General features: G+C 42.4%; 1 protein-coding gene across 1 annotated transcript in view; it reads right to left on the minus strand.

Moving 5' to 3' along the window:
* Positions 1 to 20,761: 20,761 nt before the first annotated feature.
* Positions 20,762 to 26,743, minus strand: part of SYT13 (synaptotagmin 13) — a 28,917-nt gene continuing 22,935 nt past the window's right edge. Inside the window, exons 4-5 of the mRNA XM_044681457.1 lie at positions 25,600 to 25,729; positions 20,762 to 21,066 (exon numbers count right to left, since the gene is read on the minus strand). Coding sequence (XP_044537392.1) covers positions 20,762 to 21,066; positions 25,600 to 25,729 — 435 coding nt within the window. The remainder of the gene's footprint in view (positions 21,067 to 25,599; positions 25,730 to 26,743) is intronic.

A 26,743-nucleotide genomic window follows, 5' to 3' on the forward strand; every position in this document is an offset into this window, starting at 1 on the left:
CTCCTTCTCCTCTCCAGAGGTTCAGTCCCAACCCCGACCCCAGGCAGGTTTATTTAGTCCTTTTACACTGTTCTGGTTCTGTGATTCGAGGGCCAGTGCCTGAGGACCCAGCAGTAGGGCCTCCTCCTTCCGCCCTTCCCCAGCTCCCAGGAGGGGATGGGGGAAGGTGTTGGGGGCAGCAGCAGCCCTGTAAATAGAGCAGCTTGTACGGACCATCTTGTATGTACCCGAGACGGAGGGCTCGTCTAGCCCTGACGGAGTCAGATAACCTGCAGCGGAATCCTTTTCTTTCTGCAGGAGGCAGGAGGAGGTGGAAGAGGGAAGGGTCAGAAGAGGCCTGGCGGTTACCCCAGAAATGCGTGGCTGGATGGCCCCTTGGCCAGCTTCACTCTCCAGCTCTCGGACGGGGTCACTTCCTAAAACCTCTGAGTCAGGTCGCCTGGGTCCCCTCTCCTCAGCCGATTTTACAGATGAGGAAACTGAGACCCAGAGACGATCTGATCCTGTCCCCACCTCCTCACCATTCTACAGACGTACCTCATCTTCCAATAGATCCCCATTTCTACTGCAATCCAGGGTCCTCGGATCTTGCCTCTGGTGCGCCCAGCCTCCTGGCTCGCCCAGTGCTCTCGGCACCCTGCCACTACCGCCACCGCCACCCCATCCATCACGGTCTCTGCTGAGCTACAACTGCCAAACAGGCTTCGACGAGCCCCTCGGTGCCCAGCTGGAGATAAACACAGTCCCAACTTGATCTCTGCCTCTCCCTCCCTAGAAATCAAATCAAGTGGGCTGTCCGGAGAGAGGGCATTCCCGGTGTGGCGAGGGCTCCCTTATGCACTGTACCTCAGCTCCTCAGGGCACGGAGGCAATGCCAGACCCTCTGTGAGAGAAGATGATCAGGGGGCCCTGGAGGGACAATGCTGAAAAAAAAAGTGAAGGCACAGGATTCCACACCTCCATCCCCCTGCCCCTACCCACTACAGATCTTCCCTTTTGTCTTTTAGGGGAAACCAAGAGATTGGTTTGGGGGCTTTTCTCAACCTGTTCTTTCTCCTCCCTCTCCCTTTGCTGCTGAACAGTTCATTTCAATCACCAAGAAAAGCTAAAATAAAAAAGGGGGGGTTAACGGGGAGTATCTAGAAGTCTATTATTACATATGTATTAATATGTTAATATCACTTTTCCGAAAGAAAAAAAAAACCTCTCAATGTTATTATTTGACAGACTCTGCTTTATAGTACCTGTGTGACGGGCCCTAGGACACTGGATACAAATAGAGCTATGTTGGTATACCATAGTATGTACACGGAGACTTTCCTTTTGTCATATTATCCTTGTAATGTAAGATGATTGTTAATAAAATCATTTAAATCTACTTGCTGGCCTCCACTCCTTGCCTTTTCCCCTTCCCCACCTCACCACCCCTGCCCTGTCGTTCTCCATCATTTGTCAAAACGGATATCGAGGGGGCAGCTGGGTAGCTCAGTGGATGGAGAGTCAGGCCTAGAGACAGGAGGTCCTAGATTCAAATCTGGCCTCAGACACTTCCCAGCTGTGTGACCCTGGGCAAGTCACTTGACCCCCATTGCCCACCCTTACCACTCTTCTGTCTTGGAGCCAATACACAGTATTGACTCCAAGACGGAAGGTGAAGGTTTAAAAAAAAAAAACGCATATCGATAAGGATTCGTTTGGGACCTACTTTGTGCATTCATTGGGACCTACTATGTGCCAGGCACTAGCCAGCAGAGGCACGCAGCACCAGGGTCTTCGCCATGTTCATGGAGAGAAGGAGGTTGATTTGAGAGATGTTCAAAAGGTAGAAATGATGAGATTTGGTACCATCTGCCAGATCGGGGTGGGGAGAAGCAGCTTTTGGCTGGCTGATCTCTAAGGTCCTTAGAATGGAAGCGACCTGAGGGCAGAGACTGTTTCTGCCTTTCTTTCCCTAGTACATGACGTAGTGCCTGGCCACAGTTGTCTTAAAATAAATGCTTTTTTGATGGATGATTTAAGTCATCTTAATATAATGAATAGGAAGAAGCAACATGGCTTAGTGGAGAAAAAGCCAGCCTTGAGAGGAAGAAGATCTGAGTTCTGATCCTGCCTGGCTGGATGTTTTATTGGCAAGTTCATTCAGCCTCCAAGCTTGAGGCAACTCTCTCTGCCTATAAATCGAAGAGCAGGTTACAGTCTGCCCTGATCGATGGAGTTATCTCACGGTGGAGATTAGCGTTCCCATGAAAGTCCAGGCCCGGACCAAAGCAATGACGATCAATCATAACAACTATGGAAACAGGAAGCCTGAGAGAAATATGGGGGGACCTCTGCCTTCATGTCCTTAAATCCCAAAGTTGGCAGCTGCCGGGGCCAGGGGAGAGGAACTAGTGGATGTTAATTCCATGATAAAAGCCAATTAGAGCAGCTCTTATGTTAGATTTGGAAGAATTCTGTGCAGGGATAGTAGTCACAGTCACCAAGGTCAGGGCTAGCAGAGACCTTGGAATACAAAGTATAAAATGTCCGATACTGGGCAGATCCTTCACAGAATGCTGCAGCTAAAGAGCTTAGGGAGCAGGATGTATTTTATTTGTTTGTTTGTTTACTTGAAAATTTTTATTTAATTAATTCATTAAGAGAATTTTCCCAAAGTTACAGGATTCATGTTCTTTCCCTCCCCTCCTCCCACCCCCTCTCCTGTAGCCAACACACAGTTCCACTGGGTTTTACATGTGTTATTGAGCGAGACCCATTTCCAGATTATTGATATTTGCACTGGGGTGATTGTTTTAGAATCTACATCCCCAATCATATCCCCATCAAACCATGTGATAAAGCAGTTGCTTTTCTTCTGTGTTTCTCCTCCCACAGTTCCTCCTCTGGATGTGGATAGTTTTCTTTCTTATGAGTCCCTCAGAATTGTCCTGGATCATTGCGTTGCTGCTAGTACAGAAGCCCATTACATTCGATTTTACCACAGTGTATCAGTCTCTGTGTACAATGTTCTTCTGGCTCTGCTTCTTTCACTCAGCATCAATTCCTGGAGGTCATTTCAGTTCACATGGAACTCCTCCAGTTCATCATTCCTTTGAGCACAATAGTATTCCATCACCAGCATATACCACAATTTGTTCAGCCATTCCCCAATCAAAGGGCATCCCCTCATTTTCCAATTTTTTGCCACCACAAAGAGCGCAGCTATAAATATTTTTGTACAAGTCTTTTTCCTTATTATCTCTTTGGGGTATAAACCAAGCAGTGGTATGGCTGGATCAAAGGGCAGGCAGTCTTTTAGCACCCTTTGGCCATAGTTCCAAAGTGTCATCCAGAATGGTTGAATCAATTCACAATTCCACCAGCAATGCATTAATACCCCAATTTTGCCACATCCCCTTCAACATTTATTACTTCAGGATGTCTTTTGGAGTCAGGAAATTCTGGGTTCAAATCCGGCCCAAGATGCTTCCTAGTTGTGTGATTGTAGAATTCACTTAATCCCCATGACCTATCCCTTGCTGCTCTTCTGTTTTCTGTCTAAGACAGAAGGTAAGGGTTGAAAAAGAAAAAGGACATAGGATCATCGATTCAGAGATAGAATTTGAACTTAGAGCTGCTGACCAGTACTCCTTCTACTCTAGCAGCTTGCTTCTTTTTATATAGAATGTCAAAGAGCTGAAAGGCCTCTTAGAATGTAGAACATAGGCTGTCAGAGTTGCTGGAGAACTTAGAATGTTTGGGTTGGCAGGGACCTTAGAGATCGCCTAGTTCAATTTTTACAGGTGAAGAAATTGCCTTTTAGAGTTGTGAAGTGATTTGTCCAGGGGCCCACACTAGTTCATGTCTAAGCTCTGATTCAGACCCAAATCTCCTGATGCCAAATGAATTTATTTCCCCTCTATCTGGCTTTAGCTACATAAAGAAGAGATCCTTGTTTTTGTCACCACCTTTTCCTCATAGCTCCTAATCATACCCAGGATTGAAGCCTTCACTGGCCATGATGGCTCTTTTAGCAAAATGGCAGCCACTGGCAGCATTTCAGGAGATTATCTGCCTATATTCCAGGCTTCATGCTTCACTTGATGGCTAGAACCAAATTCATTCCAGCCAGCTGCTTTGCAGAAGCACATTAGGGCTCCGATACTCTTCCCTCCTTCTTCCTTCCATGAACCAAATTTGCTTTGAAACCACTGTAACACTTGGCAATTGGAGGAGAAAGTAGAGAGTCTTTTCTCTTCTTGAGACCAGGTTCCTCCTTGCCCAATCCATGGGTCAATTTTCTTAGATGTAGTAAGACTTATGTGGGGTAGAATCTCTGCCACTGGCCTCTTTTTAAAAAATCTTTACTTTCCATCTTGGAATCAATACTGTGTATTAGTTCCAAGGCAGAAGAGTAGTAAGGACTAGGCAATGGGGGTCAAGTGACTTGCCCAGGGTCACATAGCTTGGAAGTACTCGAGATCAGATTTGAACTCAGGACCTCCCATCTCTAGGCCTGGCTCACACTCCACTGGGTCACCTAGCTGCCCCATGCCATTGGTCTCTTGACAATGGGCTGTCCCAAGAAGAGGCTGAGGAAATGAGAGGGAGAAGACACAAGAGCCTACATACAGTGTCTGAGAGATGGTAAGAGAGTGGACAGAACTAAGGGCCATTTTGTCTTCCATGTCATGGAAGCCTTCAGTGTGAATTTTCTCTATCAAGAAATAGCCTGACTCTAGGCTGGTTTCCATGGCAACACATGCCTTTTCGAGGCAAAGGCCAACTCTGCTCTGTTCCCCTCACAGGTAGGTGCCTCTACCATTTGACTGGACAGACTTGCTAAGGCAAGCGCTCGTGCCAAAGGACCATCTGGGCTGACTCACCTTTACAGGATGAAGGAAGAGAGAATAGGGGCAATGATCCAATACTTCCATCAGGAAAATGGCTGGAACCCTGAAATTGCTGCCTACCACATTCTGTGTCTCTCTCCTTGCCAGGTGTCTGCCCCGGGAGGATGATGGGAGCGGATGGTTTGCCTATCCTGGTTGTGTGGGGTTGAGTGTTTCTAACTGGATCTTCAGATCTAGAAAGTGTTTGGTGGAAAATACCATTTGGGCACGTAAACAAATGAGAAATGATTTATCCACGGCCTCAAGGGACAGATCTAGAGGCAGAGTACTAAGGCCTGAAAGAGCCCCAGAAAACAAAATTTTTGAGCTGACAGAGACATAGCTAAAAGCATTTGAAAAATTTGAAAAAAGCATTTGAACTTAAAACACAAACCAGAAAGGCATTGGAGCATAGCATGTTAGGGCTAAAAGAGGCATTGGAACTTAAAATATAGAATGTCATATCTGGAAGGGACATAGGAAAAAAAGATTGTGAGGGCTGGAGGGATCTTAGATCACATAACAAACAATGTCTGAGCTGGAAGGGACATTGAAACAGAGGACAATAAATGTCCGAGCCAGATGGGGCCTTAAAACATACAACTAAGAATGGCCAGACTGGAAGAGACCTGAGAAATGAGAAAGGAATGTTGGAATTGGAAAGGTCTTTAGTACAAAAAAACATACAATGTCTGATTTGGCAGGGACATTAGAGCACAGAACACTGAAAGTCAGAGCTAGCACTGTATGACTCAGTGGATTGAGGGACAGACCCAGAGATGGGAGTTCTTGGTTCAGATCTGACCTCAGACATTTCCCAGCTTAATCACTTAACCCCCATTGCCCAGCCCTTATCACTCTTCTGCCTTGGAACCAATATGCGGTATTGGTTCTAAGATGGATGGTAAGTTTGGGTTTTTTGTTGGGGGTGGTTTTTAAAAGCTAATAGGGATGTTAGTTGTTAGCTAGTCCATTTTGGAGATGAGGAAGGACAGTTATTGGGACAGGCAGAGGGCAGTACCTTAGAGGTGGGTACAGTGGGGAAGAGCTATTAGTGTGATGACAGAAGGGTAGGTTTTGGTACATAGTTATAGACATGTGTCACCTTTAAAGTCCTCCTTGAGAAAGAACTGTGGGAGCAGACATGCAGAAGAAAAACATTTGCTTGATCACATGGTTTGATGGGGATATGATTGGGGATGTTGAATTTTAAAGATCACTCTACTGCAAATATTAATAATATGGAAATAGGTTTTGAACAATGACACATGTAAAACCCTGTGGAATTGCTCATTGACTCCAGGAGAGGGGAGTGAGGAGGAGAGGGAAAGAACGTGAATCATGTAACCATGGAAAAATATTCTAAATTAATTAATTTAATTAATTAACTAAAAAAATAAAGTCCTCCTTGAATTCCTCAATGTGGTGGGGAGTTTTTCCTGAGTCCTGGAAATCTGTGCCATTAGAAAGAATTCTCTAGATCTGACCCACCTGAAAATGCTGAAGCTAGATAGGGATGCTGGTGAATTCTGCTCAATGCAGAGAAGCTCATGATCAAGCAATTGGCCACAGATGGCATCTTCATGGCGCTTCTGCTGATCTGATGTCAGTGGAATTCAGGAATCCAGTTATCCTTCTTACCCTGGAGTATGTGAATATCAGCCCAGCTGCTCAAACTCTTTACCCAAAGGAAGATGATGTTGCTTCCTGCCTTATTTTTTGCCAGAACCGCAAAGGTCCCTTTGTAGCACATCTCTTAGGACCACAGGATACAGAGCTGGAATAGACCTTAGTGATCTTCTAGTTCAATCTACTCCTTTTACAGAGGAATATACGGAGAGCCCCAGAGGTAGAGGGAGATTGACCCAAGGTCATACATGTTAGCAAATAGAAGCACCAGGATTCAAACCCAGGATTTTGTGGTTCAGTGAAAAGAAGATCTAACACAAGTCCTGAGTTTGAATCCCAGATACCTGTGTGACCTTGAGCAAACCACTTAACTCTAGGACTCAGATTCCTTTTCTATATAATGAGAAGGTTGAACCAAATAATCTCTAAGATCCCTTGCAACACTATGACTATGGCTCACATTATAATGTTTCTTCCACTACCTCAAATTGCCCCTTGCTTAAATTCTAGGTGGACTTTCGGCACGTAACACAAGCATATGTCAATCTCTTTCCCCTCTCCACCCAAAGAGACTATGAGGCTCTGGAAACCAAGGATTATATTGGGTTTTTTTTTGCTCCCACCACATCCTTGAAAATATATATAGATAGTGACTGAAGCATTCATCAGTATAACAAGGCTTCGGGATTTCAACAATAAGGACCACTAAGCTAGACTACAACCAGCTATAACTTAGTAGATACAACCAATGGATCTTCTCGAATGATTTAAACTTCACTGTGTAAAGTTCACATATGTGGGGATGGCCATGGGATGTCTTCTTTTGTTAACTGTGCCACGATAAATTAACTAAATCTTTGAGAGTGGTTAGGGGCTCAGAAAATCTGTACTTTGCCTATGGTCAAATAACCAGTCAACGTAAAAGGCTGGATTGTGACTTGGCTTCTTCTATTTCCTACTCTAATATTCTATCTACCATTCCTCTTACCTTTCATACAGTAGACACTTAATAAATGTGTATTGGTTTCACATGCATCAGATTGGCAAAATTGAAGAAGAAAAAGGGAAAATGACAGATACTAGGGGAGGAGGGTATCATTGGATAACAGGATCCATTAATGTACTGCTGGTTGAGCTGAGAACCAGTCCAGCCATTCTGGAAAGCCATTTGGAACCATTCCCCAAAAGCTATGAAACTATATATTCCCTTTCACACAGAGATACCACCACTAGTTCTATCTCACAAAGATATCAAAGAAAGAAAAAAAGGACCTATATGTACAAAAAGATTTATACATTTTTGTGATGACAAAAGCTAGCAACTAAGGGCATATCTATCAATTAGGGAATGGCTGAGCAAGTTATGGTATAGGTATGTGATGGAGTACTACTGTGCTGTAAGAAGTGATGAAGGGGATATTTTAAGAAACTGGAGAAGACTTATGTAAACGGATACAGAGTAAGGTAAGCAGAACCATGAGCAGAATGTATTCTTTAACTATATACAGACAAAAAGCTTTGTTCTTCAAAGGTATAAGAACACTGATGGAATACTCATGAATGAAACATGCTATTCATCTACAGATTGAGAAGATATGGTTTCAGAATACATATTAATCCTTTTTTTTTGGTTGTGGTCAATGAAGGAATTTGTTTTTACTTGACTGTGCATATTTGTAGGAGGAGGGAGGGTTGGTGGGAGGCAGAGAAGGCAAATCTCAATTTAAAAAATAATATGAATATTATTTTTTTTCTAGTTCTAATTCAATAAAAATTTTTGTTATTTAATTAGGATGGCATTGAGTAAATAGATTGATTTAACTAAGATTGTCATTTTAATTATATTGGCTCTGCCCACCCATGAACAATTAGTATTTCTCACAAATACATTTTTTAAAAATAAAAGAAAAAAGAAAGGAATTTCACAGAAAAAGAAAAGAAAATTTAATTAAAATAATTTTAAAGTATTTGTTGACTACAACTGAACTAAATTAAACATGCCCCAAACACAGAGAGCCCCATCAGAGTCTGAGAAAGAAAGAATGTACCACTAAAATCTCCCATTTGAAGATTATTTATTTAACACAGGGTGCTTTTGATCTCTGGCACGATCACACCAGACATATAACAACAGAAATCCCATGCTGTCTCCTTGTGCTTCAGATCATGATTGAAATACAAACACCAAAACACTTAGCACTTGAATAGACAATAGGAAACAGGAACACAGGGTCACCAGGGATAGCACTCTCTTGATCAGCTCCCTATGTCCCAATGCCATTTGTCTTTTCATTCGTCTCTTATACCCTAGCTTACTTGAAGTCCAACAGCAACCAGTTTCCTGGAAAAAAAAGTATTTCTTGGGATTCCCTTTGGTAATTTTCCTGGAGGATTCACATCTAGGACCACATCTGGAATAGATAGTAGCAGATGTGCACACAGCATCCCTTGTCCATAGCAGATGTCCAGCAAATGGTGGCCGATCTATTTGGATTCAATGCAAGACAAAATGGTTGGACACATGGAGAGGCAGACTCTGGAGGGAGCAGATTTTGTTCCTTTTGCATTCCAGTGGTAGCCATGATCTTGCCTCTTAATTGTCTCATCTCTGATTCGTGTCCTTGATTCAATTCTTTAGAAACTCTTCTATAATCAAATGAACTCGGACTTTCTGAGTCTATCCCAAAATGATGTGTTCACTTCACACATGGTAAATTACTCTAACTTTGGGGGTCACCATAAACAAGTCCAATACATACATGGTCAGATGACACAACAAAGGATCTTATCACAGGTGGGTAACTGGGAACGATCAGAAGTTGAAAATCACTATGATAGAGTTCCAGTGTGGGACAGTCATGGCGAGACTCTTCTTTCTTGTTGATTATGTCAACATAACAATACACATTTACATCACACTTTTAGGTTTGCGAAGGGTTTTCTTTCCCAACAACCCTGTGAGGTAGGGGGCACTGGCCTTCTTGTTATTGATTTACATGGCAGAGGCTTAGAGGAATCTGGAGGTGAGATGACTCACCCATGTCTGCCTTGCTAGTAAAAAACAACTCCAAGATTTGGCCCCAGGACAACTGACTACAAAATTGAATTTCTTTCCACTGAGCCAACCTGCATTTTAATAATAATGTTGACGGAGATGGTAACAGTGATGATAATATAATAAGAATATTTCGATGAATCTACAGATTACCTCAATCCCAATACTTTCATTCAACTGCAAAATCAGTCATTTTATTCACTAGTGCAATAATTGACCAAATATGAAACATTAAAGGACAATAATAGATTGACCCAGAACCATTTATATCCAAACATTGAAATGAGGATATTAAGAGAAACATAGCTCAATTTTTTTCAGTCCTGTGATCTCATTGGTTTTAGGGATCTCCTGCTTTCAGTGAGTAACTTCTCCCAATACTAATGGGCACCTCCTTTGCAATGTATTTGCATTAGGGAGATGCCTTGGACTTTCAGAGATTAAGTGAATTGTCCAGGATCATTCAACAAGTATGTGGTCAAAAATGGTTTTAAACCCAGGTCCTCCTGGCTCTAAGACCAGTCCCCTATTCTTTTTTTCAGCTCATATTTTCATAGTGTTTTATGGTTTGCAAAACAATCCATTATATCATTTGGAATAGCATGAATTGTTAGGAAATTAAGAAGTAAGACATCAAGCTTAGATTTAAATGCAAATTCTCCCCATCACTTTTGGTACTACCCCCTAGGACCAAGCAGAACCCCACCTAATTCCTGTTCCATATGGCAACACTTCATGTGCTTCATATTCACTATTGTACTCAGGGATGTGCTGGGGCCAGCTCATACCAGCTCATAAGGACCAACTATTAAATTTTCATTATGAGCATTATGAGCACCTCCGAAATCATTGGTGCTACAAATTGAGACTTGATTTGTTATTTTCTTGATTGTCTAGATCAAGTGATTCTCATTAAGTGATAAGAAAAATGTCAATAGTGTAGATTAAAAGTGCTTCATGCATACAATGTTAAATATTGACCAAACGCACTCCTGATCATGCCCTTCCCCAGGTCATGTCTTTTCTAAGTCAACTATTTTCAGTTACTTCCATTCATATTGTCAGTGTCAAGACCCTCTCCTGTACTATTTGACCTCCTCTTGGCTTTTTCTAGACTTATCAATATAGTTCCTAAAATGTATCATGTAGAATGTAACACAAAATTCCAAATGCATTTTTGTTGACAGCAGAGAATCTCAACTAGACCTTTCTTAATGAGGCTTAACATTGCAACTTTCTTCACTGCCAAATTATATTGCTGACTTATTGAATTATCTGGCCATTAAGACCCAAAGATCTTTTTCTTCTTTTTTAAACCCTAACCTTCTGTCTTCAAATCAATATTAAGTCTCAGTTACAAAGAAGAGCGGTAAGGACTAGGTAATTAAGGTTGAGTGATCTGCCAACAGTCACACATCTAGAAAGTGTCTGAGATGAGATTTCAATCCTAGTCATCCTGATTCTAGTACTGGTACTCTATTCACTGCTGCCTTGCTATCCCTCTACAGATCTTTTTTCAGATAAACTACTTCTAGTCATGATTCTGCCATCTTTCATGTGTAAAGTTTTTTAGTCTAAATGTAAATCTTTACAGTTATTCCTATTAAATGTCATTATTATTTGACTTGATTCAATAGCCTACTCGATTATCTCTGAACTCTAAGATCAATACTCTTCCCATATACTATACTGGATTCTCCCTCTGTACCATCAGGACTTAATTCATTCCTCCTGGCACCCTATCTTCTCCCACCCTCATCCTGTGGCCCATTTCTGCCCTTTCCATAAGGTCAGAGGATCAAGGATGTAGAAGGACCTTCATAGGACATCTAGTCCAACTCACACTTTTTACAAAGGAAGAAGCTGAGTGATAATAAATGGCTTCCTGAGATCACACAAATAATAAATCCCAGAGAAAGGCTTTGAAATCAAGTCCTCTAAATTCAGAGCCATGGTTCTCTCCCTCCACCCCTGCCAAGCTCTTTGAAGGCTGACCAAGATGTTCTCTGATTGAAAAGACTTCAGACCCAAAGGAATGTATCTCTAATGGTGGAGAGAGAGTTAATATTTCAGCATCCCAAAGGGCTGTTTAGAGCCCCTTTTCTGAGTTTGTGGCTAGTTCTGGGCGCCAGATTTTAAAATGAGCACTGACACACCACTGTGTCTAGAAGAAGCACATTAGGATGGTAGAAAACATGTGAAAGGATGACTAACTTGGTGAAAAGAGCACTGTCTCTCAATATATAGACTTGGGTCCCCTGCCCCCATTCTGGTTACCTAGTTATTTAGATTTGCATATGTCTTTTGCACTCCCTGGGCCTCAACTTACCTCTCTGTAAAGTCAGAATAATATTTTCATTAATAACTTCTTTACTAACCCTAGTTGTTGTAGGAAAAACACTTAACAAACTTTAATGAGATACACAAACATGAGATATTATGATTGAAGGAATTGGGGAAGTTGAGATTGGAGGAGAGAAGACTTGGGGAGAAACGGGGGGGAGATGTTAATTGTCTTCCAATTTGGAAGAGCTATCATGGAGAAAACATATAAGATTTGAGAGAGCAGAACTAGCAGCAATGGGTAGGAGCTTCAGCAAGACAGGTTTTGTTTCAGTAGGCAGAAAAAGACTTTCTGACAACTAGACTTGTCTAAAAATGGAATGGGTGCCCTTGAATGGTAATGAGCTCCTTATCATTGTAAGTATGCAAACATAGATTTTGTGACCTCTGTTAAGAATAGCATAGAGGGGATAGCAACATTCCCTTCCAGTTTTAAGATCTTGTGGACGAATCTGCATTACCTAGAAAGTTATTAATTCTGTGAACCTAACTCCAGTTTTGATTTGGAAATAACCAGTATCCTTGTTTCATCAGAGCCTGCAGCTGGCTTAGTTAAACCCATTTACCTGGTGGTAACACATAACAAGTCTATTTTGGATCACTGGACCTTTCCTGAAGGCCACTAGATAGTGCAGTGGAGTCAGAGGACTCATTTTCTTGAGTTCAAATCTGACCTCAGATACTGTTTGAGCTTGCACTAGTCATTTTACTCTGTTTTCCTATTTCTTCATCTGTAAAATGAACTGGAGAAGGAAATGGCAAACTCCTCCAGTACCTCTGCCAAAAAAACCCAAATGAGGTCATGAACTGATTCAGTCGGACATGACTGAAGCAAATGAACAGTTAACTGTTTATATATATATATATATATATATATATATATATATATATATATATATATATATATATATGAAGGGGATGTGATACATATCAATCTGTAAAGACCAGGATTAAAAGAGTCACTTAAATTCTCCTTTAATTTGGACCCTCAATGCCTAGCATAGGCCTTTGTACATAGGTACCCTCACATTGGTTGTCATCCCTATATCTTGTTGACTGACTAGTAAATGGCTGTTGAACTGAAATGAAGTCAGAAGACATTCTAAAATGAGTCTCATAGTGTTTATCCATATCCCACGACCTAAATAAGGTAAAAATATCCCATCAGGGTACTTAGAACATTAAGTTCTAGCATTCCATGAGCTATGTCCTAAGGTTCAGTCCAGTGCTAACATACAATGGTCTAAGGTCCCATCCTGCTTTGACATTCTGTATCCTAAGGTCCTTCCTACCCTTGACATCCTATGCTTTAAGTTCTTCTTCTATTTCTAATATTCTGTTTTTAGAGTGCCTTCCTGATCTGGTGCTCCATTTTCTGTGTTCTAAAATCCCTTCAAGTTTTGACATTCCGTGTTCTGTGCTCCAAGCTCTTCCTCCATTTCTAACACTCTGTTTTTAGAGTACCTTCCACATCTGACATTTTATTTTCTATGTCCTGAAGTCCCTCCCAGTTTTGACATTCTATGCTCTAAGCTCTTCTTTCATTTCTAATATTCTCTTTTTAGAGTACCTTCCTGATCTGGTGTTCCATTTTCCATGTTCTAAAGTTCCTCCTAGTTTTGATATTCCATGTTCTATCTCTTAGGCTCCTCCTTCATTCCTAATATCCTATTTCTAGATTCCTTCCAGATCTGACATTCTTTTTTTCCATGTCCTAAAATCCCACATTCTCTAGGATCTTCTCTCCTCTCTGGGTTTCTGTGACACTGCTGTCTCCTGGTTCTCTTCCTACAGAGCTGACTGCTTCCTCTCTGTCTCATTTACTGCTTCTTCATCCATATCATACCCATTAACCATGGATGTGTTAGGATGTGCCCTAGGATTCTATTCTGGGTCCTCTTATCTTTTCTCTATGAAGGACATAGTCCATGCTTTCAAGGTCCTCCCAGCTCTGCCATTCTGTGTTTACTAACATAGCTCCAACATCCTCCATCTCTGACATTCAATAGTGTGATCTCCCCTCCATCTCAAATATTCTATGTTAAAGGGACCTTCTAGCATTGACATTCTGTTTTGTGTTTTCTAAAGTTTCTTTAAGCTTTAACATTTTTTCTTTTGCCCTTATCATTCTATTTTAAGGTCCCCTCCAGCCCTGCCATTCATTCTATATTCAGAGCTCTAGCTTTAAGGATAAAGATAAATGTCATCTGACTTAGACCAGGCAGACAAAATTTGTTTCTCACTGAATCTTTTCCACAGAGTTATTGGACCCAGGACTAGAAGGAACCTTAAAGGTCATTTAGTCTGATCCTCTCCTTTTCTAGATGAGGGGACTTAGTTGCACAATGTCACACAGTTGTGATTTCCATCTACAATGGCTGTCAAATCCTCACTCTCACCAAGACATCTCTTCTCTTTAACTATACATCTCTAATGCCTTCAGCCATTCATTCTATAACAGACTCTCTGCCATTCTCATTGCCTTTCTCTAGATATACTTTATTGTGGATTTCCCTTTAAAAGGTGCTACCTAAAACTGCATATAAAACTCCTGATATAGTTTACTGTCCCACAATATCAATTCTGCCACTTGCCCCTCCACCATTAAAGATTCTTTCTTTTGGCTGTTGAAGGACACACCCAACCCTGAATCTTCTTTTCTTTAGGTTAGGGATTCCCAGGACCTTCAAATGATCTTTGAATGTCAAGTTTTCTAGTCTTTTCACGATTCTAACGGCTCTCCCCAGGATACGCCAAGTTGACGACATCCTTCTCACAATTTGGTACCCAGAAGTGAACATTACCTATAGGTACAGTCTGACAAGGACACAGGACAGCAGGACTGAACCTCGAAAATAACCATTTGTTAAATAAAGGGTCTGGATCAGGTAATCCCTAAAGTCCCTTTGGGTACTGACTCCTATGAGCCTAAAACAAATTTGCTATAGCATTGCTTCACTACATGGATGTGTGCCAGTTGGGCACCAAGAAAATTACAGATGTCAATGGCATTAATTGCCAAGTCCAATGGCCTATTCTTCTTCCTCATCCATGGTGACCTCTCTGCAGCATCTGAGACCACCAAGCACATTCTTTAGGATCTTCTCTCCTCTGGGTTTCTGTGACCCTCCTGTCTCCTGGTTCTCTTCCAACATATCTCGCTGCTCTTTCTCTGTCTCATTTACTTCCCCTTCATCTGTGTCACAAACATTAGCCATGGATGTGTTTGCTCTAAGATTCTATCCTGAACCTCTTCTCTTTTCTCTTTATAGTATCTCGCTTGGTAAACTCATGAACTTCCATGGGTTCAATTATCATCTCTATACAGATGATTCCAAGATCTATATACCCAACACTAGTCTCTCTCCTGAGCTATCAGCCTGTATTACCAACCACCTTTTTGGACATCTCAAACTGAATGTCCTATTGGAACCTCAAACCCAACAGTGTTCAAAATGGAGCTCATCATCTTTCCCTTTATATACCTTATTTTCTTCTCAACTTTCCTATTACTATGGGGGGGGGGGCACCATCAAATTACTAGGATCACAACCTGGGGATCATCTCCAGTTCCTCATTCTCCCTCATCCCTAAATATGCAATCTATTACCATATTCTGTTGTTTCTCCCTCCCTCCCTCCCTCCCTCCCTCTCTCTCTCTCTCTCGATATATATATGTATATATATATATACATATATATTTCCCTCTCTCTTGCTTTCTTCTTTCTTTCTCAAATACACATCTGTAATACATAACATAATTTTACATATGTATACACATTTACCTATGTGTGAATCTTTCTTTCCCCTCACATAGCCATCTCCCTAGTCAAGCCTTTATCACTTCTCCTCTGGACTACCCTTCTAACTTTCCTCTCTGCTTTGACTCTTCCCATTCCAATCCATCTTCCATCTAGCTCCCACAATGATTTTTCTAAAGGTTGGCTCATGTCACCCTTTTACTCTACCAATTTTGCTGGCTTCTTTTCACCTCTAGAATCAAATCTAAAATTTAGCATTTAAAGCTCTCCACAAATTGGTCTCTTCCTTCCTTTCTGATCCTTGGACTCTTTAATCTCTTCCATCTGGGACAAGGGATCTTGTAACATTGCACTTCCTATCCCATCTCTGAACTTTAAAAGTCCCTGTCTCCCCTGCCAGAACGCTCTCCAACCTGATTTCTACTTCTTAACTACTTGGCTTCCTTCAAGACTCAATCCAAATCCCACTTTTTGTAGGAGGACTTTCCTGGTCCCCACAAGCTGCTAGTGCCTTCTGCTCTCAGATTAGCTTGTTCTGTGTATCTCTTGAATGCACTTGGTTTTTTATATGTGATCGCTCCTATTAGAAAGAGAGCTCCTTAAAAGCAGGGAATGTTTTTGCCTTTCTTTAAATCTCCAGAACTTAGCACAGTGCCTGGCATACAGTAGGGGCTTAATAAATGCTTGTTGACTTACTGGTGGTAGGTGATGGGTAGAATCATAGAAGCCTGCTGCTTAAACTCAATCTTGGCCATATTTACAGTTGACCTTGTCAATGTGGTTTGCCTTTACCTCCCCTTCTGTGGCTCTCCTGGTTTTTGTAATATTCTGTCTTCCCTTTCATCTTTGTCTAGTTCCTTCTATTATTCAATCTGAATAGGAATCCATTCCTGATAGATGGGGGAGTCACCAGCTATGTGACACACCTTACAAGCACCTCTAGAAAACTGGTGAGTTTAGGCAGATTGTTCTTGAGTGACTTCAGTCTCCTCCTCTAGGCTCTGTCCCTTTTCTCCTCTCCTTATCACTCTTTTGACTCACTCCTCTGCTCTATAGGGGCCCAGCAGCCTCCTGATCTTTCTACTTTCTTCCTTCTCTGAACTTAATCCCTGAAAGGGATATGAAAAACTCAACTATATTGCACTACAAATAAGTAATAATGGGTCACCTCTCCCAGAGAGAGAACATAGATAGGTTCCCAAGCATCATGGGACTAAAGGATCATAACATCAAAAACCATAAGGCCATTGATTCAGAACTAGAAAGGATCACTGACGCCATCCTGTCCATCCTTCTCCTTTTGCATCTGTATTTCAAGAGGATAACAAAGTCTTAAATCAAGTCTGAACTACAATGCCAGTCAGACATAAGCAATCCAGGAGGAGGAAGACTTTTGAGAGTCAACTGAGCCTTTTCAGGACACTTCAAATCATGCCACCCAGGGTGTGCCATGATACAAGCTACCTATATAGAAAGCACAATAGATACAACTGGACAGAGACCAGAATTCAGTTAGGATTCATGCTTGCCTGCTGGATGGTATTCATCAAGTCAGGCAAGAAGGGACAAGGTCTAGCCAAGCTATTGTCAAGTCTGGGACCACAACATGGCCCAATGTATGGCTGAACTGCCACAGATGTGGCTGCTCCCATAGTTTCCCCTTGCCAAGTATGAACACTTGTTAACACATAGGAGAGAAAGGGGAAATGCTTGAAAGGACAAACCGTGTGCTTTCAGAATAAATAATAAGCAAGTCTGGAATCAAAGGAGCAAAAAAGAATCCAGACACAATGTCTGGCCACTCTCACCCCAAAACCTTAAAGCGAGCCAACAAGGACCCAGAGAATGTTCCCAGGTCATTGCTCAGAGGCTCTCTTTCCTCTTCCCTATGTCCAACTCCGTGGCTCTCATCTCCAGTGCCAACCTTCTAGTTTACTAGGCACATCAAGTTCTCATTACAGAAGACAAATGGAGAGTTTCCAAGAAACTTCTTCATCTGGAAACAAAGACTCCAAGTTTCACCAGCAGAATTCTAATAAGTGATGCCAAGGGGGATCTCCAGATGGGGCAATGTGCTTTCCTGGGACCTGTCTACCATCCAGTTCACTGGCAAGAGCAAGGAGCTGGGAATCTGGAGATATGACTTCAAATCCAGATTTTGCTCCTCATTCCTTTCATAGCCTTAGACAAGTTTCTCCCCCTCTCAGGCCCTCAGTTTTCTCATATGTTCAATGAAGGATTGAGTAAATGATCTCCAAATGCCCTTTGGTTCCAGTATTCTGTGGTTTAACGCCCCAGTCAATTCCGACATTCTTTGTTCTAAAAAGCCTCTTCCAGCTCTCACATTTTCTGTTCTAAGATCCCTTCAAGTACGAGCATTCTGTGTTCTAAGATCCTTTCCAATTCTTTCATTCTATGTGCTAAGGTCCTTTCCAATTCTAACATTCCATGTTCTAAGGTCCTTTGTAATTCTGACATTCTGTATTTTAAAGCCTCTTCCAATTCAGACATTCTACATTCTAAGGTCCCTTCCAATTCAGATATTCTCTGTTCTAAAGCCCCTTCCAACTCTGACATCCTATACTCTAAAGGCTCTTCCACTTCTAATACTCAATGTTTTATGTTTTAAAGCCCCTTCTTGGTACGACATTCTATGTGCTACATTCTTGGGTCCCTTCCAACTCTAACATTCTGTGTTCTATGTTCTAAGGTTCCTTCCAGCTTTAGCATTCTATGTTTCAGATTATAAGGTCCCTTACAGCACTGATTTTATTTTCTTATGTTCCTTAGAGTACAAATATTCTATGGGTTCTAGGTTTTGTTTTTCCCATTTTTGGAACAAGGGATTTACTTTGTAGTCTTTTAGAACATTGAAGGATAAAGGTTTGACTCCTAGGACTCCAAAGTTCATCTGTTTCTTGGTCCCTGAACTGAACCTCTCAGGTCTAGAAACTATGTCTGTGCACACTCCTACAGCTTTTTTGATGCGTCCTCCTGGAAAACTAGAAGGGAAAGATAGTAGTCTAAGCTAACTTAGAATCGCTCATTAAAAGAAAAAATTCCTCAGGAGGCCTCCAGGACTGTTCTGGCATCTTGCCTACCTACAACTTCTAGCCTGGTCAGGTATTGTTCACCTGGTTTTAGAGATGGCCATAGCAAGATAATTAAAGATGGATTGAGTTGTCCAGCGTTCCTCAGTGAATCAAAGACAGGAATAGACGTCGGGTGTCCCTGGGCCCAGGGCCCAGGGCACAGTGTCCTGTCCACTCAACCATGTCATCCTACATTGCGTGTTCTACTCATGTAGCCAACTCTTTAGAGATTCTCATTCTAGAGCAGGAGGCTCCCAGATCTAGAGCTGGACAGGATTTCAGAAACCCCCTTCATTTTGAGAATGGAGAAACTGAGGCCCTGGGCAGAGTCTCAGAGGGAGTGAATGTTAGAGGCAGGTTTTGAACCTGTGTGCTCTACATCCAGAGCCAGGATTCTTCCCACTGTACCATGACTGCCTCCCAGTGTTTTGGCTGACAGGCTGAGGGTAACATTTCTCAAAGGCCGTCCTCTTTATAATGTGAACAAAGAACCTGGTTCAGTTTAGGCACTGTATTCAGTGTGTACATCACCGACTTCACACCACTCCCCATTTGCTAATGGGTAGACCCCTCTGGGCATTGCCAAAATGCAGAGGAAAGCTCAATTCAAGAACTATATCATGAAGTTAACAGAGAATATTTCTCTGATATTTCTATGGTACTTTACTTATTACATCAGGTAGGTAGGTAATAACCTTAATGTTTCCATTTTAAAGATGAGAAGACTGAGGCCTCAAGATGCCTATAGTTACATGGAGAGTAATGTGATGGGCCAGAACTGGAATCCGGATTGTTTTTAGTTCACAAGGGTATAAGGGATTGGAGAACAGCTTCACCCTGCAGAAGAGTGGGAGGAAAGGGGAGAAAGGTATTTCCAGAACTATGATTTAAAAATAAAAGGTAATCAATAGAACTTATTTTTTTAAAAAATAAATATTCTACTTTTTGGTTGCTTCCTTAGGAGCACAGATTTGGAGATGGAAGAGATGCTAGAGATCACCTAGTTAACCCCTCTCATTTTTCAGAACTGGTGAGAGAGCTTCACCTCTCTGCCCAAGGCCACACAGATAGCAAGTCAGAATTTGAACCTAGGTCCTCTGACTCCACACTCAACGCTCTTTCTATCACTCCAGCCCCCCATTACTGGACATATTTAAGCAGAGGGTAGACCTATGTTTTGTTTTGTTTTGTTTTGTATTTTAAACCCTTAACTTCTGTGTATTGACTCCAAGGCAGAAGAGTGGTAAGGGTGGGCAATGGGGGTCAAGTGACTTGCCCAGGGTCACACAGCTGGGAAGTGTCTGAGGCCAGATTTGAAACTAGGACCTCCCGTCTCTAGGCCTGACTCTCAATCCACTGAGCTACCCCGCTGCCCCCAGGGTAGACCTATGTTTAATGGATTTTGGTAGATTCATTTTAATGACTATGCCTCAGCCATGGTATGGAACTTATTCCTGTTTTGGGGGTGGGAGAATAGACCTGCAAGGTCCTTCCCCACTGACATTCTGGGATTCTTTTAAGTTTTTAAAAAATAAGGAGACTCTCTTTTATTAGCTCAATAAAAGGAACATGGCATTGAAGAAGAGGCATTTCAAAAATAATGAAATGTTTGTTAAATCAAGCTTTCCTTTGCCTTTTCCCAGGGCCTGTCTGCCCATCTGTGTGTGGGCTGTCTCATGCACACAAGCTGTACTCACCCATTTCTTTGGTGAGTAGGAAGGGAATAACTGTCTGCACTTAGTAGTGTGACCGCAGAGGTCCTATTTCTGCTCTGGGGCCAGATATCAAGATCCTTTTCCTTAGCACACAGTAAGTGCTTAATCAATGCTCATTGAGGATGACCCGACGGAAGCAGGGATCCTAGGGGGGCCTTGGCCTTCCCAAGCATCTTCCACGGTCTCCTGAGCCACAGACTGAGAGCAGAATGGGGGGAAGTCAGGGAGACAGATGGATGAAAGTGGGCGAGACAAGGAGGAGGGGTGCTGGCATCGTGGCAGAGGCCTCATGGAGCTACATCTGGAGCTGATGCCACATGGCAATCTGCCGGCGAGGATTCTTCAGCATCTCTTCCCAGTGGCTGCGCTGGGTACCAGACGAGTGCAGGCCCAGGCTGCAGCGACCCAGCACGTGGCTCTGGCCAGCCTCGTCCTGACCCAACATCTCCAACTCCACACTGGAGGCCCTCAGGAGGTCATCGGGCACCTCGAACATGATCATCTCGTTCCACACCGGGTTCAGCTTGTGTTTGGCCCGCTTCGTCTGCTTCTTCTTAAGTTTCAGGGCCTGATGTTTCAAGGTCACCTTGACAGAGACATCTGCAAAGGATGGGGCAGCAAGGGTAGGGGAGAAGCGGGGAGAGAGCCTCGGTGAGTTTCTGCCACTCGCCCCTGCCCACCGGTCTAGAGGAGAGCCATGGGGGCCCCTTTGCAACTCCTCGGGCTCCAGCCAATCATCAGGGAACAAGGGACAGAGCAGAACTAACCAAAGAAACCTACACTCTGGAATCTGGAAGAGACCCGAGGGCAAATCTAATCCAGCCTCCTCTTTTTTCAGAGATGAAGAATGTGGGGATGGGGCCAAGGAACCCAGACTTTTACCCTATACATTCCCGCCCCTTCAACCATCTATTCCTGAACACAATTATATGGAGGTTTTCCTACTGGGATTTTAATTAGTTTGCATTTAGGGATCATAGATTTCATGCTAGAAAGAATGCTGGGCATGGTGGTACATGGTTATAATGCTTGATCCTGAGAAGGACTGAGGCTGGCGGATTGCTTAAACTCAGGAGGTCTGAGCTACAGTAAGCTAAGTTTAGTGTCCAGCAAGAATGTGGTAGGTCTGAAAACAGGAACATCAGCCTTCCTAAGGCAGGCCGAACCAGCCCAGGTCAGAAAGGGCACGGGTCAAAGTTCTCGTGATGATCCTAGGCTGGTGAGTGACCACTGAGCTTCCAGCCTGGGCAAGAGAGAAATTCAGCCACTAAGTAAATAAATAAGCAAACAAGGAAATAGACAGACAGACAGATAAATAGATAAACAGACAGACAAATAGACAGACAGACAGACAGACAGATAGATAGATAGATAGATAGATAGATAGATAGATAGATAGATAGATGGATGGATGGATAGATAGACAGACAGACAGATAGATAGATAGATAGATAGATAGATAGATAGATGGATAAATAGACAAACAGGTAGAGAGACAGACAGACAGACAGATAGATAGATGGATAGACAGACAAATAGACAGACAGACAGACAGACAGACAGACAGATAGATAGATAGATAGATAGACAGACAGACAGATGGATGGATAGATAGACAGACAGATAGAGAGACAGACAGATAGACAGACAGACAGATAGATAGATAGATAGATAGATAGATAGATAGATAGATAGATAGATGGATAGATAGATAGATAGATAGATGAATCAATTAATCAATCTATCTATCTGTCTGTCTGTCTGTCTATTTGTCTGTCTCTCTGTCTGTCTATCTATTTATCTGTCTGTCTGTCTGCCTATTTCCTTGTTTGCTTATTTACTTATTTATTTAGAGGTTGGCCACATACTATAATCCCTTCATTTTATGGAGGGGATAACCAAGACCCAAAGAAGTTACTTGACTGGCTAAAGGTCACAAATGGTATGAATGTCAGAGATGAAATTCTACCAATCCAAAGATCAAGAGCCAGGCATGGCATGATGGACAGAGGTCATGCTCAGAGTTAGGGCAAACGTTTGCTGACTGTGATTTTTGGTAAGCCATTTAATCTCTAAGACTATAAATTTCAGAGTAAAAGCTGATCCTAGACCTATTAAATCACAGAATTCATCCAAAAAACAAACAAAAAGCTAAGGGCTGCACAACACCATCTTCAAAACCATGTGCAGGACACAATGTAAGAATCATTATTGGGGGCAGCTGTGTGGCTCGATGGATTCAAAGCCAAGCTTAGGGACATGAGGTCCTGGGTTCAAATTTGACCTCAGATACTTCTTAGCTGTATGACCCTGGGCAAGTCACTTAACCCCCATTGCCTACCCTTACCACTCTTCTGCCTTGGAACCAATACACAGTACTGATTCTAAGCCAGATGATAAGGTTTTGTTTTTTTTAAAGAATCATTATTATTTCTATTTTTACATATGAAGAAACTGAGACACTTAAAGGGTAAGCAACTTGCTCCCAGTAAGTAGCAAAGCCAAGATTGAGATCCAGGTCTCTCCTGACTTCAAGGCCAATGTTCTTTCTACTAAACAACAAAGATACCCAGGGTCACAGGAAACTATAGTTCCAATCAGAATCTGTTAAATGAAGGGGAAAGGATCAAATAAGGGACTGGAAGAACAGAAGATGATATGGTCACAGATCTAGGGTTAGAAAGGACCTCAGAGATCATCTAGTCCAACTTATTTATTTTACAGAGGCAGAATCTGAGGCCCAGGAAGTGAAGTAACTTCAATAATTCAGTTCAAAACCCATTTATTAAGTGACTACTATGTGCCAGGTACTGTCCTAAGCACTTGCCCAAGGTCACACAGGAGGGATTGGAAGCTGTCTTTTGACTACTAGATCAGTACTTTTTTCTCTGAAGAAAAAAGATAAAAAGCTGATGAATAGGGAGAGAAAAGAAGGCTTCCTAGAGAAGGCAGCTCTGTAAATACAAATGGGGGCTGGGAGTGACCAACTGGCATTCATCCTCCTCTCCCTTGTTTTCGATGTCCTTCCAAGTTTAAATGACTTGTCTCTTGGCTGATTGTCTGGCTCGATTCTTCTCATCTGTCTCTTGTTCTTTGAGGGGAGGAAAGGGCTTATTCAACCATAAACCCTGGCTTAATACTAACAGATTTAAAATTAAAAGGGGCTGTGGAGGTTGTCTCAACCTCCATTTAACAGCTTGGGAAACAAAGACTAAGAGAGGCAGTTACTTGCCCAAAGACATACAATCATAGCTCTGGAAGGGACTGCTCATCCAAGGTCATTTATTTCCACACTCTCACTTTACAGGTGAGGAAAGAGACCCAGGGAAGCTCAATGACTCTCCCAAGATTACCCAGCTAATATTTCAGGTGTGATGGAACTCAGGTCCTCTAACTCTAGTACCAGTCCCTTTCCACTGCCCCCCATTGCCTCTCAACCTTCAAATCAACCTCTCCTGGCTCAAAACTGTGCTACGTTCTCACTCAAGGGGGCTGAGGGGAAAAGGATCCTGAAGCACTGTCAGAAATTCCTCCTAGGAATTATAATTCCAAGAATAATATAGGAGTTCACAGTATTTAAAGATGGAAGAGATCATAGGGATGATCTGGTCCAACTGTCTCATTTTCTAGACAAGGAAACTGAGGCCCAGAGTGGGGAAGAGACTTGACCAAGGTCACAAAGAGCAAAGATTCAACTCAGATCCCTTGACTCCAAAACCCAATGCATTCCCATTATGCCGCAATAGATTTTTCATATATAATCTAGCAGCCAGAGCCGGTTTCGATTAGCTCAGGGCTGTGGAAGCTAATGTGGGAATAATTACAACTCAATGTTTATTGCTATAATTATCACCCCTGGGTGGTTAGTTCTTTGCTTTGCCAATGACATTTGAGAGATGAAGTACTGTGAGAGGACTGACCTGAAGTGAGTTATAAAGAAAATCCAATAAACCCCTCAACATTTATTAAGCACCTACTATGTGCCATGAGGCAGGCAGCGAGGTGGTACAGTGGATAGAGTGTCTGGCCTAAAGTCAGGAGGACTTATTTTCCTGAGTTCAAATCTAGCCTCAGATAGGCAGGATAGGAACCCAGCTTTTCCTACCCACAAGTACAGCTGTCGCTCTACAACATTTTAAAGTTGGAAGGGAATAATTTCATTTTATAGATGGCGAAGGAGAGTCCCAGGATCATAGAATCTTAGAGGCCATCATGACCAATCCCTTCATGTCATGAATAAAGAAATCGAGGCAAAGAAAGGCGAAGTGGCTTAGCCCTCGTCACCCAACGTGTAAGTATCTGGAGCAAGATTCAGTCTTGGAACTTCCAAATCCCAAGTCCAGCATTCTATCCACTTTACCACCTAGGAAAGGGAATTTACCCAAGATTCCACAGATAGCAAGTTGGGCTCAAAGACTTAGAAGTGGAAGGAAGTGTAGAGATCATCCAGACTAGCAGTTCTCAAAGTATGGTGGAAAGCCCTGGAAATCCCCGAGACCCTTTCAGGGGATCCATAAGGTCAAAACTATTTTCATAACATTAACAAATATTAATTTTTAAAATGGTAATTATAGATAAATGTAACCCACATAAACAGAGCTTTGGGGGAAGGGGTCAGTCCTCAATAATTTAATTAGTATGCAAAGGGATCCTGGGAAAGCAAGAAAAGGAAACAATTTATTATGTGCCAGGCACTGTGCTAAGCTAGCAAATATTACCTCGATTGATCCTCAAACCCTATCCTGGGAGATAGACTCTATTATTAACAGTTGAGAAACCAAGCCAGATGGAGTAAGTGACTTAACTAGGGTCACAAAGCCAGTAAGTGTCTGAAACTGGATTTAAATTCAGGTCTTTTTGACTTTAGGTTCAGTACTTTATCCACTGAGTCATGGAGCTAAGACCAAAGAGTCTGAGAACTGCTGATGTAGACCAACCTTTTCATTTTACAAATGAGGAAGCTGAGAGGTGACTAAATTTCCCCAAGCCATTTAATTAGTGGTTGGTAGAGTGGTACTCAAAACCAAGTTTTCCCATTGCAAATCTTGGGGTCCTACATGCCTGTCCCCCCATGGCTCTCTTCCCATGTCTCCTAGAGCTAGAGTAAACCCATCACTCCGCTGCCCCACTCACCTTTCCCCAGGACATCTTTGGACTGGTTGGAATGGAGATTCTTTGCCTTGATCAATACCACGAGGAGCCGGTTGGCTGCTGGGAGGTAGCTGATGGAGAGGAGGACTTCGCCAGAGCCAGTGGCCAGGTCCTACGAAGGGAAGAGGAGACTCAAGGAAAGAAACTTACTCGGAGCTGATTTCAGTCTGAACAAGGTAAGGTCAGGGCCAATCAGAGTTCCAGAGACGGCATCTACTATGAGGTCTAGCGGACAATCAGGAAATCTTGCTAATATGCCAATAACAGAACATCAGCTTTATAGAAAGTCAAAAACATCTGAAGCCAGGGCAGCCAGGTGGCCCAGTGGACAGAGAGCCAGGCCTTGACTCAGGAGGTCCAGAGTTCAAATAGCTTCAGATACTTCCCAGCTGTGTGACCCAAAGCAATTCTCTTACCCCTCTCCCACCCCATTACCACTTTTCTGCTTTGGAACCAATACAGAGTATTGATTCTAAGATGGAAGGTGAGGGTTTAACCCAAGACCCGGCTCTGACACGTAGTATCTGTATGGAAACTTCCCCAATCCATCTGGTCCTGGTTCCTCATCTATAAAACAAGGGGCTGAGCTAACTGATCTCTAAGATGTCAAAGCCATTATGGAGACATTGAAAAGTGACTGGGGGGGTGCAGCTGGGTGGCTTAATGGATTGAGAGCCAGGCCCAGAGATGGGAGGTCCTGGGTTCAAATCTGGCCTAAGACATTTCCCAGCTGTGTGACCCTGGGCAAGTCACTTGACCCCCATTGCCTAGCCCTTACCACTCCTCTGCCTTGGAACCAATACACAGTATTGACTCTAAGACAGAAGGTGAGGGTTTAAAAAAAAGTGATTTGGCCAGAGTCAGAAGTAGAAGAGTCAAGATTCACACTAAGGTCAAGCAAGAATGTTTATTATATATGTCAGGTGCTGTACTACATACTGGAGATACAAAGACAGTAAATGGAATAAGTCCTACTCAAAAGTAACTTGTATCCTAATGGAAGAGAAAACAGGACATATATACAGGGTGTCCCAAAAGTCTTAGAACTGGAAGGAAATTTAGAGATCATCCAGACCAAAGACTAGTAAAGCTTTATGTACATTAAGACTTCTGAAATACCCTGTGA

Source organism: Gracilinanus agilis, chromosome 6 (assembly GCF_016433145.1).
Source record: "Gracilinanus agilis isolate LMUSP501 chromosome 6, AgileGrace, whole genome shotgun sequence".
In the NCBI taxonomy this organism is placed as follows: domain Eukaryota; kingdom Metazoa; phylum Chordata; class Mammalia; order Didelphimorphia; family Didelphidae; genus Gracilinanus; species Gracilinanus agilis.